The sequence below is a fragment of the Phacochoerus africanus genome, chromosome 11 (assembly GCF_016906955.1).
Source record: "Phacochoerus africanus isolate WHEZ1 chromosome 11, ROS_Pafr_v1, whole genome shotgun sequence".
Lineage (NCBI taxonomy): Eukaryota > Metazoa > Chordata > Mammalia > Artiodactyla > Suidae > Phacochoerus > Phacochoerus africanus.
The window spans coordinates 90,046,536-90,065,593 of NC_062554.1; the positions used below are offsets into that span (position 1 = coordinate 90,046,536).

A 19,058-nucleotide genomic window follows, 5' to 3' on the forward strand; every position below is an offset into this window, starting at 1 on the left:
TCTGGATCTCTTCAGCATCTGCCCTTCTCACCCTGTCCCCCTCCAGCACCAGGAATAGAGTCTTATATACTCAAGATCCTTAATTAACGAGTAATTGATAAGCAGCATCAACAAATTCAAAAAAAAGAAGGAATTTTAAAATTAAGTATAGTTTTTTTTTTTAAATCAAGGCTTTTTCTGTGTCTCAAGGATATCTAAAATTCATTCTTCCTAGATTAAAAAAAATACCACCTCCTAGCCAAGAGGAACATATTTATCTTCTATTAGTTTTTGAAGGAAAATTAACTGAGTCTCCTTAAAGCCAACTGATTCAAGAGCTGATTTTGATAAAGCTCCAGGAAATGTTTCTTATTTGAGTAACACCAGTGTGTATTTCACCTGGAGACAAGTTTCATTTTAAGCCTCAGGAGCAGTACAAAAGAAATGCATGCACACTACTGCATTTTCCTTATTAAGTGTTTTGAAAACAGTTTTGATAGCAGCGATGGCAGAATTTGCAGGGTGTGCCCTCTTGCATCTGTGTAAGGAGACCCCTGACAGAGAGGAAAGCATTCCTTCAACCCACCACAAAAGAAGTTGTTTCATATCATTTTCTATCATAAATAATGTCATTTCCTTAAATCTCTTAAGATTATATTGGGTAGTCTATGAGAAATGTACATACCTGGCACTACTTACAAAAACTAAAACTGGGACAGACCCATAAAACATCTAAAACACTAACACTTCTAGAAGACAACAGGAGAAAATCTTTGCAATTTTGGGTTAGGCAAAGAATTCTAGATATAGCATCAAACACAACACAGATTTTTTTTTTTAATGTATACATTAAGACAATTAAAATGAAGCACTTCTGGGAGTTTCTACTATGGCACAGTGGGTTAAGAATCTGACTGCAGCAGCGTGGATGACTGCAGAGGAGTGGGTTCGATCCCTGCCCAGCGCAGTGGGCTAAAGGATCCAGTGTCGCTTGAGCTGCAGCATAGGTAAGAGCTGTGACTCAGATTTGACCCCTGGCCCGTGAACTTCCATATGCCACTAGAGCAGACATTAGGGAAAAAAAAAAAAAAAAAAACCTTCTGCTCTTCAAAAAAACACTGTCGAGGGAATGAAAAGCCAACAAATTAGGAGACTATCTACAAATCATTTATCTTATAAAGGACCTATACCCAAAATATATAAAGAACTCTCAAAACACTTCACCAAAAATATATGGATGGAAAATAACCACGTGAAAAGATGTTTGACAGCCACAGTCATTAGGGAAATGCAAATTAAAGCTACAATACGATGCAACTGCAACTATCTATCTGTCAGAATGGCTTTAAAAAACATGACAATACCAAGTGCTGATGAGGATGTGAAGCAACTGACACTTTCATGAATTGATGGTAGAAATGCAAAATGGTAAATCCACTATGGAAAACAACAGTTTCTTTTAAAGGTAAACATACACTTACCACATGATCTAGCAACCCTGCTCCTAGGGGTTACCCAAGAGAAAAAAAAACAGAAAACAAAAAATATATATTCACGCAAAACTTGTAATTAGCAGTTTTATCCCCAAACTTACAAGCAATCCAAATCAACTAGGGACTGAATAAACAAACTGTGAAATATTCATGCCATGGAATTCAACTCCACAATAAAAAAAAAAATTACTGAGAGACAACAACATAAATAAATCTCATTATTATGTCAAGTAAAAAAAGGTAAACTTTGATTCCAGGTATGCAACATTTTAGAAAAGGTGAAACTTACAGAAAGAAAACAGATCAGCAGCTGCCTGGGGCTACAGGTCAGAGAGGATTTTTTTGAGGGGTGGTAATACTGAATTGTGTAGTAATTACACAACTAGAGGTATCTGCCAAAACTTACAGGCCTAAACACAACAAAGGTGAATTTTATTATATATAAAGTAATAAGCTTTAGTCAAAAGAGAAAGAAATGTAGAATCAGTGGAACGTAGAGATTGCCTAGAATTGGATCCTAGAACATAAAATTAAAATTTAACAAAGGAAATAACACAAATTAAGAGGAAAGGGAAAATGTCAATAAGTGATGCTGGTAAAACCGGCTGTGTGAGGAGAGTGAAACAGTCCATTTTGCTTCTCTCTTGATACCAATAAATCAGATGGCCTAAGAGGTAGGCCAAACACAAAGACTATAATTAACACAAAAGAAGAGTAAAACATAGGAGCACCAACAAACCATGTTACAATTTAAAACCTCTTGCTTAAAAGAAAAGAAAAATTAGAAAGCAAAAGAAGAAGTTGGGGAAAAGATCTGCCACAAACATGACAAATTATTTGTTACTGAAAAGCCCACATAAAATGAAATACGCCAAAGAGTCACAGAGATAAAAGTGATAAAATAAAGAAAAGTCACTGGAAAGGGACTATAGAAGAAACTAAGAACATATTCTCCGTTTTGACCCCCCTAGGTAATGAAAGGACGAGATATTAAGACGAGTAACCTTCTCATTTACCAATTGAGCAGTGTCTTCCCAGCTTTTTTTAACGTCCCATGTCAGGGGAGGACATGACAAGAAAAACGCCCTTAAACAGAACTGGTGGGGAAACAAAAGGGCCTGAAGTTGGAAGCAGAAATCTGATCTATACATCTAAATCAGGAGGGTTCACTAAAATGGAAAAATGTATATACAGCGACATCAAAAGACCGCCAGAAATTTTGGTAAACTCAGAGCGATGGAGGGTGTGAACTACTAATAGTTAAAGAGGATCAGAAAGTCAAGGGCATCTCATCCTTCAGTCGAAGGATGGCATTTCAAGGAGGGCAAACCACAGCCTGGACTTACTCTAGGTTACAGAGCTGAACACCACAACAAAAGATGTCCCCAAATGCAAAAACAGGGAAATGCTCTTTTCCCAACAAAGTAACTATGTAACAATTAGTGTTTCTTACTTAATTCAACCAAAACATCTAAACTCAACATGACACTCCAAAAAGTGAGCAAGACAAGAAATAATAGATAAAAATTGGACTTCGTCAAAACTAAAAATATCTATTCATCCAAGGACATTATGAAGAAAACGAAAAGACAATCCACAGAATAGGAGCGATATTTGCAAATTATTTAAGTGGCAAGGCTTTAAAATCCAGAATACACAAAAACCTCTTAGTATGCAACAACAACAACCAACCAAAATATGGTCAAAGGACTTGACAGACATTTCCCCAAAGAAGTACTAATGGACAACAAGTACTTGAAAAGATAGATATTCAACATCATTAGTAACTAGGTAAATAAAATCTAAAACACTTGACACCACTTCACATCCTCTAGACGCTGGTGGGGGAGAGAAGCTGGTAAAGATAGAGAGAAGTTAGAAGACTTGGTACATTGCTGGTTGGAATGTAAAATGTTTGGCTGCTGCAGAAAACAGGTTGATGGCTCTTCAAAAAATCAAACACAGAATCACCATGTGATGTGACCCAAGATTTCTACTCTTAGGTCCATAATCCAAGAAATGAAAAGAAGGTACTTCAAATACATGTACATGCATATTCATGACAGCACTATTCACAAGAGGCAAAGATGGAAAAAAATCCACCTGTTCATCACAGACAAATGGATTAAAAAAAACTGTGGTATACACAATATAAATGGAATATTATTCAACCATAAAAAAGAGCAAAGTACCGATCTGTACTGCAGTGTAGATAAACATGGAAATCATTATGCTAAGTAAGAGAAAACGGCCACATATTATATGATTCCATTCAGATGAAATATCTAGAACAGGTTAAATCCAGAAGCCAAAAGCAGCTTAGTGTTGCCAAGGGCTGAAGGAGAGAGAAATGGGGAACAACCGCTTAAAAGGTACAGGGCTTCCCTTGAGGGTAATACTGATGACGGTTGAACAATACTGTGACTACTTAATGCCAATGAACTGAATACACTTGAAAATGGTTAAAATAGTAAACTGTATGTCATGTATTTTACAATTTAAAGAAAAGCAAAAGGAAAAAAATCAATGCCATCTTTAAAAGAGAAAATGTTGGAGTTCAGCAGTAAGGAACCTGACGAGCATCCACGTGGACATGGGTTTAACCGCTGGTCTCGCTCAGTGGGTTAAGCATCCAGCATTTCCATGAGCTGTGGTGTAGGTTGCAGATGTGGCTCAGATCCTGCGTTGCCGTGGCTGTGGCGTAAGCTAGCAGCTACAGCCCCTATTTGATGATCCCCTAGCCTGGGAACTTCTGTATGCCATGAGTGCGGCCCTAAAAAGACGCAAAATAAATAAATAAATAAAATAAAAATAAAAGAGTAAATACAAGTGGGAGAAAATTAACAGACATGTTTGTGTCTAGGGCTTAGAAAAGCTTTTTAGAGCAGTAGCCAAGGAAGTTTTGGCAGAGGTCCTGGGAGCGAAGTAAGCCAAACCACTTGGGAAGTTCTGGGTAATTTCCTTTCCCAGAAAGGTCAGCAGATAGGAAATGTGAAGCCAATGTTAGGATTTCTCTGTACTCTAAAAGACTGATCACAAATCAGACTAGTGTATTCTAAGGGTTTCTTCAAGCAGGTGCTACTGGCATTTTGGTGGCTTCGTGCTGGAGGGCACCTGCCATCCCTGAACTCTACACCACTTAGTAACAAGCACACAACCACCCCACAATGACCAGCCACAAGAAACCAAGGTGTTTCTGTTACCCCAGAGCACTCAGAGGAGAACCACTGACTAAATCCTAATTGGAATATGCCTGCCTTTGCATGTCAGTCAGGACCGGAGAGATTATAAAGCAGCAGCACCAAGTAATTCCAAGGCTCGATGGTTCAAAGCAAAGAAAGCTTCTTTCTTGTTCACGTGACACGATGGTCCTGGGCCAGCCAGGTGAACTACACCAGTGTCCTCACACAGGAACCAGGCTGACAGCGTGACCACCATGGGGAATGCAGGCAGAGGGGCGGCAGAGGCATCGGGACTGGGTCAATGATGCGCCTGCTTTAAAGAACTCCACCTGGATGTGAAACAACGTGTCACTGGCCAGAGCACATCCAGAGCCTTGCCGATTTCAAAGGCCACGAAAATACACTCCTCCCATTTACCCAGAAGGAAAAGAACAGAACATCGTGTAGAGAATTGTGACAGCTTCCACAATATGACCAGAAAGCATTCCATGAAAGAAGACGCCGTGTCAATGTTCACTATTAAAAGTGATTACAGGAGTTCCTACTGTGACTTGGCGGTAACGAACCCGACTAGCATCCATGAGGACACAGATCTGATCCCTGGCCTCACTCAGTGGGTTAAGGATCTGACGTCGCTGCGAGCTGTGGTGTAGGTCGCAGACGTGGCTCAGATCCCAGGTTGCTGTGGTTGTGGTGTAGGCCAGTGGCTATAGCTCCGGTTCGACCCCTGGCCTGGGAACTTTCCTATACCATGGGTGTGGCCCTAAAAAGACCAAAAAAATAAAAGTGATCAGAGTGCAAATGTACCAACATGCACCAGGCTGGCTAAGGGATCGAGGTGCAGTGAGTCACATGTGGTAGGGTGACAGAGACAATCTACAGTCAATTTCAACGAGGTGGGATAAATGGGAACAGGGAGGTCAGCCCAGGAAGGCACCTGACCCAGCCGTGGGGTGATGGTAAGAGGAATTCGAGGGGCTGCGAGGTCAGCCAAGTCCACACTGCTGCAGGGCAGAGTCAGCCTGCAGGAAATTCACAGGTGGAAGCAGGAGGTGCCCTGTCTTTCAAGGGGGGCGAGTGTCTGTGCCCAATGCAGACAAGCGCTGAGCAGACCTTCACACTGCTGGGCAATGGGGGGAAGGCTCATCGCAGAGCCCAGTCCTGAAAGCCTCTTGACACCCTTCTGCCCCAGTAGTGGAAAACAAGCCAAACAATCCCTGGGTCGCTGGCCTGAGCAGGCTGCTGACACCACTTGGCTCCTGGCTTTGTGCCTCGGTGAGTATACACAGCCCCTAAGACCGCATCCTTTCTCAGTTCCTAATTAGAGTCTGGAAGAGGATCCGCTCAGTGCGATGAAGGTCATGAAGACAACTAGACGCTCTTTTCGGTGAGCTTTTGAAGTGTGGGAAAAGAAAGAGGTGGGGTTTGGTTTGGTTTGGTTTGAAGAAAGGTAAAGCAAGCCTTCCTGAAGAGGCCACGTGCAAGTGTGAGAAAGGCTGGATGAGGCCCTAGTGGCTTCAGCTATTTCAATTTTAAAAATTCCCAAATTAAAAAAAAAAATGCCTGGGATCAACTATTAGGTAAAAAGAGAGACTTAAGAATATACAATGATTTTCAAGTGCACTTCTATTTTTTGTTAACTTTCCTTTTTTTTTCTTTGTCTTTTTGCCATTTCTTGGGCCGCTCCTGCGGCATATGGAGATTACCAGGCTAGGGGTCCAATCGGAGCTGTAGCCGCCGGCCTACGCCAGAGCCATGGCAACACGGGATCCGAGCCGCATCTGTGACCTACACCACAACTCACAGCGATGCCAGATCGTTAACCCACTGAGCAAGGGGCAGGGATCGAGCCCGCAACCTCATGGTTCCTAGTCGGATTAGTTAACCACTGCGCCACGATGGGAACCCCAACTTTCCATTTTTAAACCAATGCTAATGAACAAAATAAAGGGCACTAGACATTCTGCATTAAAAAAATATTCTTAGAGATTTCAGTGTCAATGAATGTTGTCTCCCCCCACCCCCTGACCCATTTAAATGCCCTCAGTCACGGAGCTTCACATAAAAAGATATTGTGGTATGGGGGACTGGTTGGTGAGATATCTTTTCTACTTCAGGGTTTATTAAAGACATGATTTCTAAAATTATTTTTCAGGGTCACACCCACAGTATATGGAAGTTCCCAGGCTAGGGGTTGAACTGGAGCTACAGCTGCCATCCTATGCTACAGCCACAGCAACACAGAATCCAAGCCACATCTGCAATCTACACCACAGCTTATGGCAACACCGGATCCTTTAACACACTAGGCCAGGGATCGAACCTGCATCTTCATGGGTACTAGTCCAGTTCATTACCACTGAGCCACGATGGGAACTCCCCAATTGCTAAATTTTATACTTGGCAGTTCTGTGTTTCTTGAGCTGGAGAGCTCAGTGATAGCCAGAGGGCTTTTAAGACCCTGGGTGGAACAGGGGAAGGGAATTTTTTTCCCAGAAGAGTAGTTTAAAATAGCGTTTTGGTATTAAAATAAATTAAAATGTATCATGGAATTGGCGTGACTTTTAAAAGACAAAACTGGAGATGATTGAGAAGATCTCGTGCACAGGCAGGATGGGAATGTTGCACCTCCAAGGCCTCTGGGGCAGGCACGAACTGGCCTCCATCCATTAATCCAACAAAAAATTGCCAGAAGCCCTGCGAAATGATGCTCTAGCCTGTCAAAACTCATACCTGCATCCACTGTACACTGACAACCCTAAAACATCCTTCTAAAAAATTCAACAAATATTTAACACCTACGGTATGCCAGGCCCTGCACAGACTGGGGTAATTATCATTTTTGGCCTCCCCCGGGATCTGGGGTGATGAGTTGTCACCCCAGGGTAAATCCTGGGCCCTTCTAACAAACGAGGAAGTTTGCCAGCACGGCACTGAGGGAGGGCCAGGCCTTGTGCCAAAAGAGCCGAAGGCCGGCGCTCACTCACAACTACAAGGCACTGGCCAAGTCCATTGCCTTCCCCGGAGCCGATGGGGGTTGGGGCCAAACAGCAGTGCTGCTGCTATGAAGGGTTGGGGAGAACAGCAGAGGGGGTCTGCAGGGAGGAATCCCTGGACTATGCCCAGCCCCAAGGATGCAGGTTCACCCAGCAGGTCATAAGATACCTGGGAAGGTGTCACCAGACACCTGGTAGCCTGAGCTGTCTGGAGACACAGGCCTCACCGGGGACTTGTACTTCGGGATTCAATACGCTATTTTGTTCATCTTTTCTGGGCAGCCTGCAAGCAGAAACTGCAAAGGTCTTAAGTGTACAGCCTGGTTAAGTTTTACCAACTGCACCCACATATTATAACCAACACCCAGATCGAGAAATACTTTTTTTAAGCTCTCAGATATACTTTTTTTAAAGCATATAAATATTTTTTAAGCATAAAAAATACTTTTTTGTTTTAAGCACCACTTTATAATGAGTGACCCTACTGTGACTTTTGGACACCCAAACATCAATGAAAGCATATTTTCAGGAGTGTCCTCTAGGAGATGATTTATACTTAAAATAAGCAAGACTAAAGAAGGCTTAACGTAGGGGCTCTAAGTTCAGGACGAGAACAGTCATTGTATCATGAGCCCTGGTCCTAACCTGAGGGAAAATGCTTTCTCTCAGCTAATATGATACAACTAAAGGGGAAATGCCTTAGAAAAACAATGTGTCAGAGGTTCCCATCCACTGAAAATCAGGCACATTCCTTTTGCCAGAGAGTAAGCACATGGTTGGTAAAGAACCAACAATTAAAAACAGTGCTGATTCCGACACAGGGCACACAATGTATAATATCCCAAGACATTTATCGCCAAGTTTCTTAAATTCATTTGTTAATAAATGATTTTAAAATGTTCAACATAAAATACAACCTTGGATTATAAGATTACACAGTCACTGAAAATGAAACCTAAAGCCTTCCAAGCTACTCAGAAAAATAGTACTGACAGTGCTAAAGAAAGCAGAATTCCAACAGCAATCATGTTATAAAAGTCGAGCAAAAATGGTGACTGGACACAGGCAAACGCCAAATGAGAAATATCTAGAAAATGATGCCCATGGAGTAGGAAGGTAGGGCAGTCTTGAAAAAAGTTCAGTTTTGGTTGCTTTTTTTTTTTTTTCAGCTTCTATGAACAGGATATTACTTGTAAAATACAAAATTCATCTAAAAGTCATTCCTCTGTGTAAGAACTTTGTGGATCTTACTCATATTTCCAAGCTGACTCTTACACAGAATCTAAGAAATCCTGCTCCAAGCAAAACCTTGCTAGTTTCTTAAAAAAGAAGCAAACCAGCTGCTGTTAACATCCTGGCCCTCCTGGTTAATGGGAGGGACAAGGTACCACGAGAAAACTCCAAAGCAAAGCGCTGACACCCTCTTCTAGTAAAAGTATGTTCAACTTGGAATGACCTTGACCATCTTTCAATGGCACTGTAAACTGGGCAAGGATTTCTAGCCTCACCACATTTCAGTGAAAGCTGCCTGGCCTGCCAAGACCCCATGATTCGAGCCACAAGAGGCAAGCACTGGCTTGGAGACAGAATCCTGGCTCAGCTCCTTCCTTGCCTGGTTGCCTGAGCAAATCACTCTTAATTAGCCTCATTTTTTAAATGCAGGTGATACAACCGACTCCACAAAACTACAGTTGAGGATTAAATCTGTTAAGTACCTAGCAGGGCATGACTTTTAACAGGAAGTGATCGGTCCCCTTCCATGGAAGGTGGGGCCAAGGAAGGGGGAAGGTCTTCTCCCACTCTCCAAACCCAAGGCCACCTAGGTCCTCACAGCACAGAGCAGGAGCCACATGTGCTCTGGCAAAGGCAGAAGAGGCAAGGAGTTCCAGAGTGACCTTCGATAGGAGGCCCTGGCAGAAGAATACTGTTTTCTGCATCTGTTTCTTCCAGGATAACTGACTGAATAGCTAGCAATAGCAGGTGCTCAAAGAACATCTGACAAATGGACTAACCCAATCAGGGGGCCTTCTGTCATCAGCTGATGATCAGGTAGAAAAATAGATTCAACTATCTCAACAAAAAGTCTGGCCCCTTCCACTGTGAGACTACACAACATATTTTTGCACTATACTCAGGGCACTAGCATTTACCATTTAGCACTATGGAAGACCAGGATCCTGCATGTTAACTTCACCAATATGCCAGATACGCCTCTGAAGAGTCCTATTTAAAAACGTTCACAAACCACTGCTTTTCAAAAAGAAAATAAAATGGGCCCACAAATATTTTATCCTGTCTCTCCCCCAAATAGCTTCTCTCAATTCCACATTGATGCATAAAGCTATGTCCTTTACAAAATGAAACTGTATCTTGGAGATAAAAATCCTAAACTGGAGCTCAGAGAGTAATGGAGAACTCTCAAGGGCAATTGTAAATTAGCATGCCTAGACTAGTCTATTTGAATAGCCTTATGGATCTTTTTCACTCATTTACTGTATTGTTCCTAAACTGTTCTATGCCACATAAGTATCTTATGGTTTTCTGTCCTGTGTACCTGACCAGGTTGGAACTTCCATGCTGAGATTTCTCCTGATCACTGAGAAATTGGCTCTTCTATGGATGGGAGGTCCTAAGTATGTCAAATAAAGCGGCCTTTGAAATATGGGATTATTGACGTGGCAAATGTTTATGCAGGCTCTCTAACAAAGTCACAAAAGACCCCCATCTGTGACCAGGGTCTGGGGCTCTGGGCACACATTTTAAGCCACAGGATCAAATGGATATACTTTGTGAGGTCAACCTGAGAAAAACATTTTGACTCCTCCAAACACCACGCTCCACACATACTCATGGTAACATTTAGCATAATTTCCTTCTTTAAGAGTCCAGTCCATACACTAGCGCTAGAAGAGAGCAAAAGGACCACCCTGACCTTCAGGACCTCCCAGCCTCTCCGCCTAGAAGTTGAGGCAGTCCCATCCTCCAGCCCCTGAGCTTCACTGCTGCGCTCGCTCAGTAAGAGACCAGCCCCTAGCCTTTATTGGGCATTATGGCTGTCATTCAGCACAAAAGACACAAAGGCACAGTGGTCAGCCCAACAAGGACCAAAGCCCATAGGAAGTGTGATCACTGTCAGAGGACATCAAATGCAACACACTGGTGAGGCTGCAGAAAAGCAGAGGCTAGAACGGAGCTTTAAGGAATTTAAAGGAATGTCTTGTTTTCTCCCTGCCTGGCTTCCTTGGCTCGTAACATTGAGCCTAAGCTGCTTTGCGGAAGCCCCTTCCAGCTCTGCACTTCTCAAGGGATGGAAATGACACTTTCTGCGTGTGTGAGATTAAAACCCACTGCACACTGAGCTGCGCCTTCCTTCAGCGCACACTAATGCCGCTTCAGAAGATTCATCACACTGCTTTATTCATAAGACTGGGATACACGGAAGAACCACAAGAACTTAATATCTTGCTGCGCCTGAAAAGTTCATTAAGTGCCCTTTTCTGCCCACCCCATAGAACCGCCCTCTACTCATTTAAATAAGAAATTATAACAGGCTCACACTTAAATTATGCTGAATAGGAACATTTCCACTGGAAAAAATCATCACATCTTAATTTGTGCTGCCAATTAAGAGGTCTTATGACAAGGGGGAAAAAAATTCTGATCATCTTACATCAAGTAATTTGCCCTAATGGGTGCATAATGGGTCGATATAATTTGTGGATTACCTCCAAGTGGTAAAGACTTTATTTAAGACTTTAGAGCTACCAAAAATGAGCCTCATTATTTGACAGTAAAATGTCCGTTTCCAGTTTTGCATTCTTGGACATTTTAATTTCCGAAGCAAGAACTGTGTTATAAGCAACAGCTTTCAGGCATGATACATCAAGATACATTTTCTGATGAAATTCACAAAGGCACAAAGTTCCCTTCAGAAGGGTTTAAGTCCTGGAGAAATTCGAACAGCCTAAAAGCACGGGATAGTAATTACATGGCACAGGCCAGTGGCAAAAAAAAAAAAAAAAAAAAAAAAAAAACTCAAAAATAAGCCTGTCCCATCCCCGTCTTGAATTTGTTTGTACACCTCCTTTCGTTGTTGAAATTTTCAAATACTCTTTCTCATAAACATACACAACAGATTTTTCTCAAGTGTCCGCTTTCAGGAAGCCTTTCCGAAGAAATCACTAAAGGGCCAAAGGGAGTGGTTTTTTAATGTGCTGCCAACAGAGCACGGGCTCAGGCAACACCGGCCACCCTGGCGGCTTGGGCACCGGCCTTTTCCTATCTCCGTACTCCTGGGGAGGGCCAGCACCCAGGTGGAGAAAGGAGGTAAACTGCAGCCAAAGATAAGGTGGAAGCAATGACTCACAGGCACTCACAAAAGCAAGAAAAAACCCAACCCTCACACAAAGCATCTCTGGGCTCCCCCAAGCTGCTTCCTTCCCTTTCTTAAAGTCTTATTTTTAGTTTGTTTGAAAAAGTGTTTACTGCTTACCTTTGAAAAAAATATGTATATTCATTACTAGAAAGTAGAGGAAAGCTCTTTCATAAAAGTACAAAACAGGCCAAGTACACATTCCCATCACCCACTGTAATTTGGAAGCTTGTTAATGAGATTTTTTTTTTTAAAGACCTAGTTAAAACCATAATGGGTAACTGGGGTGGTGCTGTATAAATGATCTGGGCATCTTGGGGCTTTTTGTTTTTAAACTTGGTCTAATGACGCTGCCAGTTCCCCCAAACGGTTACAAGTTCCTTGAAAACACCTACAAAAGTTCTAGAACAAATACAAGAGCAATTCCTTTTCAACTTCATTTTCCAATTGGAACAGAGCCGATTCTCGACTATGTTTTTTAAGAAAATCACACACTTACACTTCCTTACCCCTGTGCCAATCCCAGAGAGGTAGGGGGAGCGCACGTAAAAAAGCTTCCCCCTCCCCCGTCCCAGGAGCACCGCAAATGCAGTCGCTGCTCCCCTGCGGCCTCCCTGCCCCCAAGTGAGTCTACTCCCGGGGCTACTCCAGAAGCGGCCCGGCCTGTGACCCCCCCCCTCCGACACCCCACCTGGGTCGGCAACGAGCGCCCGCGTGCGGGGGCGCCCAGCCTCTCCATTCCAGGTGGCAGGACCGCAACCCACCGCGCACACCTGCAGGGCGCGCCCTCTCCAGCGTCCTCGGGGCTGGGCGTGCCCGATGTACAACGCGGCAACCGAGGGCCACGTTTCCAGCCCGAGGCGGGGCGCGGGGCCAGGCGCAAAGAGAAGGCAGGCAGTGGGTGCGTCCGGGCTGCGGCGAGCGGCCGGACCCTCACCTGCGAGCGAGATGCCAACTCCATTCTTCCCTACGGGGCTCCAGCCTCTTCCCAGCACGCGGCCACGGGAGCCTGGCTAGTCACCCGCCGGACGAACGGAGAACGCCCGCGGGCGCGCAGCGCGCGCACGGCCCGGAGCTCCGGCGGGCCAGGGGAGGGGCGCACTAGGCGCACGGGACAGGGGGAGCGCGCCGCACCGCCCACTCGGCGCCGCCGTGCTGGCCCGCGAGGCTCCGTTTGCTAACCCGAACTTGGAGACCGGTGAACTTCGCTTTGCCAGCGGCGCAAGAGCGGACTGTAAATGGGCCCCGCCCGAGGAGGCTGCCGATCTGGGGGCGCCGGGCTCCCCCCTGCAGCGGAGGGAGGGAGTGGAGCCGTCCGGCTGGGTTTCGCGCGGGAGAAATGAGAGGGGGCAGTCCCGGCGCAGCTTGCAGCTGGCACGCCCGGCTGCAGTGCCCGCCGGTTCTTTGCAGGGCTTATACTTTGCAAGTAGTGCCCTGGAGCGCAGAGCCTCTTCTGTAGTCGTCTCTGACCTGGGAAAGCATTTTAGGGCTGCTTCACGGCTCGTTTTGTTTTGTAGTTGTGAAGGGGCGGGGTTCTCCTGCTTCTCAAAACATTTGCTTTAGGGTTCACTTTGCAAAACAGGAAACCTAAGTTTCTTTATCAAGGCCCCTGGGGGTCGATCACTGCAAAGCCTCTTGGAACATCAGACGTTCTTTAGACCATTGTACCCGTAGACCTTCCAGCCCCAGTAGATAGACAGTTTTAGAGGCCAGGAAGACTAATTGACAAATACTGGCTGACCACCTCCTGTGTGTCAGGCACTGTGTTGGATTGGAAACGCAAGACTGAGCAAAAATTAGGTCCCTGCACTGTTGGAGGTTAGAGTCTGGAAGGCAAATACCGACATGATACAAATAAAGTGTGATAATAATATACACTTATTAATTTGATTAATAAAATTTAGTGAACAATGTATTCAAATAATACCATTGGTTAGTGATGGTGATAATAAGTTCAATAATAGTGATGCAGATAAATGGAAATTTGGAGTTACAATAGAGGCAAGGAGGAAAAAGCTTGCTAGGTGGTGCCATGGTGGTATAAAATAGGGGGACTTAATTTGGTACAGGTGAGGGAAGATCTCAGAGTGCAGATGAGAAGAATGAAGAATTATTTGTGTGGGGATTTTGGAAGGCTTGGAATAGGTCTTGGGGAGGATGGTAGATAAATTGTGCTGGGATGTGACATTCATTTTTTCCTGTTTGAAGAATGAATGAAATTGGCCAAACATTTGCTTGAGAAGCAAACCATCAGGGGAACTCTTTTCCTTCCTTCTTTCATTGGTGCATCAAACATGTTATGTGCCCTCCATGCTCCAGACTCTGGAGGGTGGTACGGCCACTAAAACATTGTCTGATTTAAGAAAATGTTTTATTTTCTTTTTATTGGCTAATTTGATTATAGCCACTTTCATTTTTATTATGCTTTAGAGTTTTCCTTCACAGGCAGTACCTACCTGAATTCTCCCAACATTCTTCCAGATTCTTTTTATCCAATCCAAAAATAAAGAAACAATCTAAAAAGGTACACTGGGAGAACTATCCCTGCCACTCTGCTAGTAACTGACAGCTGCAGATTGCCAAAGTGGAAACCATTCCTTGTGCCTTAGAGTCAACATTCTCTCTAGTATTCTTTACTTTATCCTGTTGGCTTCCAGGAAATTCAGAGTGAAATTTATTCAATGAAAACTTTTTTTGTTGCATAATTGTTTCCTCCTGAACCCAGCGATCTTATTGTTATTTATTTTCTTGAATTATAGGTTGCCTGAAATCCCTTTTGGAAAAAAGGAGTATAAATTTGAAGTAGGTCAGATTTTGCAAAGTACTTGACGTAATCTGGTTCATACTTGGAAGACTGCAGTCTGCTGAGCTTTCCTGTTGTGGAAATTTGCTGTAACCAGTCCTCAGACTTCAGATGGCAACCTAGAAGCATTCTTCCTTTGCCTGGCAAAGCCCATGCACTTGCATGGTACTTAGTTTCTGTAGTGGTGTGTTTTGTTGCCAGATTTTGGTTCCATTCTGTTTAGAGAAATCCCTAAGGAACCAGAAGATTTTATTTCTTCATTTTTTTAAAGTTTTATTGACGTATAGTTGATTTACAACGCTGAGTTAATTTCTGCCGTACAACAAAGTGATTCGATTATACATCTGCACACGTGCATTCTTTTCCAGATTCTTTTCCCGTATAGGTTATCACAGAATGTTAAGTAGAGTTCCCTGTGCTATACTGCAGGTCAGCATTGGCCACAGAGGATTTAACATCATCCTGGGATAACACTTCCCACTCATAGTTACTGAGGGAACTGATAACATGTGAGCACTGGGTTTTGGCATAGCAGAATAAGTGTCTCTTCCCTGAAGTAATACTGCAACAAAGAAAAAGCAGTCATCATGTTTGCAAAATTCCTTTAAGTTGCTGTCTAGAAAGCCATGCTTGCTTGCTTTTTATGAGAGAATACCAACTTGGTCCATTGTACCTTCAACAAAGTAAGAAATGTGTGATTAAATGCCATCACCCATGCTTTAAATGACATGAAATAGTCGTGAGTGGATATCAGCCCTGGCCCACAATTTTTGATCTGAGAAAGGAGTCCAGATGTCTCTCTCCTCTGCTCTGAAGGTTTAAGTCGGCCCTCTTCACAGAGCTTGGCTGTGGGAAAACTCCTGAGGTCACCCTTGATAGCAGAGAATTGTACCAGCTTGGTGTTCTGGACAACCTAGCAATGAACCCTGTGGCAGGGTTCTTCTCTTTGTGGCAGACAGCTGGAAGCAATGTGGCTAATATCAGAATACTGCCTAGAAGTATATGTGATTATAAATAGACAAAATAGCATCCCTGGTTGTTCCCTTTCTCTCCCTTCCTTTCTGTTTCTCTCTCTCTTTCTCTGAATGTTGCAGTTTCCACCTCCTGATTAGAATAGACCTTGCCTAGGAGAGGGAGACCTCCTTAAATTTGAGACAATCAGAGAAAAAATTACCAAGTTGTTGCGGAACAAAAGATCTAGTATTGAGTCTCTTGTAGGCACAGCATCATCTAACAGTGACCACGCACCTGCCTGCAAAGTTTTCTTTATGTACAACCTGGCTTTCCATCTTTCTGACTTAGCTGTTACAGCCTCACAATTTAAAGACATTCTGAAGATGACCACTGGAATGGCTTTGGAGAAGAAGATCGAACAACCAGTAATTGATGGCATCAGTTGGGTGCAAAGAAGTACCCACCATGATGAGGTGTAGTCACAGTGGTATCAATGACAGCAGCTAACTCAACGAGCTCTGTCGGAGCACCCAGCCCTATGCTCAGTTAACCTGTGCACACATTCTCTCATTCAGTCTTTCAACTGTGACAGCTACCCATCTGCTGTTCTCAAAAAGAGTGCTGGGGAAATAAATGAAACAATATTTTCAAAGCATTTGGGATGTCTTATAGAGGCTATATAAACTCCAGATATGATTACTGTAATCTGTATTTCATAGGTTTTTACAAAATATATGTTAATATTTTAGTCTGTGAATAAACTGTGATTATAACTAGACACTGACAATAAAATGGGTGAAGATGAAAACAGATTATTCAATAACTCTGACCTTCCACAGAACTTAGATTTTATACAAGAAAATGGCAATGATCCATTTCAAATTAGTGGTACAAGAAAGCTGTGGTGTGTAGTTTGAAAGAACTATTTTTTCATAATGAATTATATATGTAGTATTTTAAAAAGTAATCTATAAAATAGCACCATAAAGATTTCAGAGTAAATTTATCTATAAAAAATAACTTTTACGGTATTTCTTTTTTTTTTTTTTTTTGGCCATGCCTATGGCATGAGGAAGTTCGCAAGCCAGAGGTCAAACCTGCACCATAGCAGTGACAATATCAGATGCTTAACCCATGGTGCTACAAGGGAACTCCCGTACATTACTTCTTAAATGACAAAAAATCATGAGACTTCTCAGTTTGATAGAAAAGTACAGATTATCTCTTCTTTAGGTTTTTTTCCTTCCAGTTTTATTGAGATACAGTTGACATATAGCTGTGTAACTTTAAGGTGTACAGCATAATGATTTGACTTACATCATGAAATGATTACCATAGTAAGTTTGCTGAACATTCATCATCTTATAGAGATAAAAAATTAAAGAAACAGAAAAAAAATTTTTTTTCCTTCATGATGAGAATTCTTAGAATACACTTCACACCGTGCACAAAAGTAAAGCCAAAATGGCTTAAAGACTTAAAGACATGACAGCATAAAAGTCCTGGAAGAGAACATAGGCAATACATTCTCTGACATAAATTGTACGAACGTTTTATTAAGTCAGTCTCCCAAGGCAATATAAATAAAAAACAAAAATAAACAAATGAGACCTAATCAAATGTACAAGCTTTTGCATAGCAAAGGAAACCATACAAAAATAAAAAGACAATCTATGGAATTTGAGAAAATAGTAGCAAACAATGCAACCGACAAGGACTTAATCTCCCAAATACACCAAGAGCTCATACAACTCAACAACAACAACAAAACAACCCAATTGAAAAATGGGTGTAAGACCAGAAAATCATGGACTTGGACAATAGACTTGTGGTTGCCAGGGGGGAGAGGGAGGGAGTGGGGTGGATTGGGAGCTTGGGGTTAATAGATGCAAACTATTGCCTTTGGAACGGATTAGCAATGGGATCCTGCTGTGTAGCACAGGGAACTATGTCCAGTCACTTATGATGGAGCATGATAATGTGAGAAAAAAGAATGTATACAGGTATGTGTAATTGGGTCACCATGCTGTACAATAGAAAAAAAGTATATTGGGGAAATAAGAATTAAAATTAAAAAAGGAAATAAAAAGAAAAGAAAAATGGGCGTAAAATCTAAATAGACATTTCTCCAAAGAAGACATTTGGATGGCCAATAGGCACATGAAAAGATGCTCAACATTGCTGATTATTAGAGAAATTCAAATCAAAACTACAATGAGGTACCAGTTCACACTAGTCAGAATGGCCATCATTAACAAGTCAACAAATAACAAGTACTGGAGAGAGTGTGGAGAAAGATAACCCTCCTACACTGTTGGTGGGAATGTAAATTGGTACAACCACTATGAAAAACAGTATGGAGGTTCCTCAGAAAACTAAAAATAGAATTATCTATGATCCAGCAATACCACTTCTGGGCATATATCCAGGCAAAACTGCAATTCAAAAAGATGCATGTACCCCTATGTTCACAGTTGCACTGTTCACAATAGCCAAGACATGGAAACAACCTAAATATGCATTGACAGATGAATGGATTAATAAGATGTGGTGCATAAATACAGTGGAATACTGCTCAGCCATATAAAAGAATGAAATAATGCCATTTGCAGCAATATGGATGCAACTAGAGATTAACATACTAAGTGAGGTAAGTCAGAAAGAGAAAGATAAATACCATATGATATCACTCATATGTGAAATCTAAAATATGGCACAAATGAACTTATCTAAGAGACAAACAGACTCATAGACAGAGAACAGGCTTGTGGTTGCCAAGGGAGAGGGAGGGTGGGGGAGGGATGGAGTGGGTTTGGGATTAATAGATGCAAACTATTATATGTAGACTGGGTAAACAACAAGGTCCTACTGTATAGCCTTCCTCAGGGAATTACATCTAACCTCCCAGGACAGAGACCCATGATGGAAAAGAATATAAAAAAAGAATGTGTGTATGTATGTAACTGAGTCACTTTGCTGTACAGCAGAAATTGACACAACATTGCAAATCAACTATATTTTAATTAATAAATACTCAGAATTTACTCTCTTAACTGCTTTTTTCATTTTGTTTTGTTTTGTTTCAGAGCAGCACCAGCGGCGCATGGAGGTTCCCAGGCTACGGGTTGCATCCGAGCTGCAGCTGACAGTCTGTACCACAGCCATAGCAACTTAGGATCTGAGCCACGTCTGTGACCTACACCACAGCTCACAGCAATGGCAATGCCGGACCCTTAACCCATTGAGCAAGGCCAGAGATCAAACCCACATCCTCATGGA

General features: G+C 42.6%; 1 protein-coding gene across 3 annotated transcripts in view; it reads right to left on the bottom strand.

Moving 5' to 3' along the window:
• The window catches only part of CDCA7L (cell division cycle associated 7 like), a 39,698-nt gene extending 26,588 nt beyond the window's left edge, over window positions 1-13,110 (bottom strand). For 2 of the 3 annotated variants that reach the window (XM_047753943.1, XM_047753942.1), the window contains exon 1: window positions 12,714-12,732. Coding sequence is in view for 1 of the 3 variants with exons in the window: in XM_047753944.1 (XP_047609900.1) it covers window positions 12,960-12,983 (24 nt within the window). In the remaining 2 variants the exon portion in view is untranslated. Of the gene's footprint in view, window positions 1-12,713; window positions 12,733-12,959 lie in introns of those variants that run through there. The other variant, XM_047753944.1, reaches the window with a different exon arrangement.
• Window positions 13,111-19,058: the final 5,948 nt, after the last annotated feature.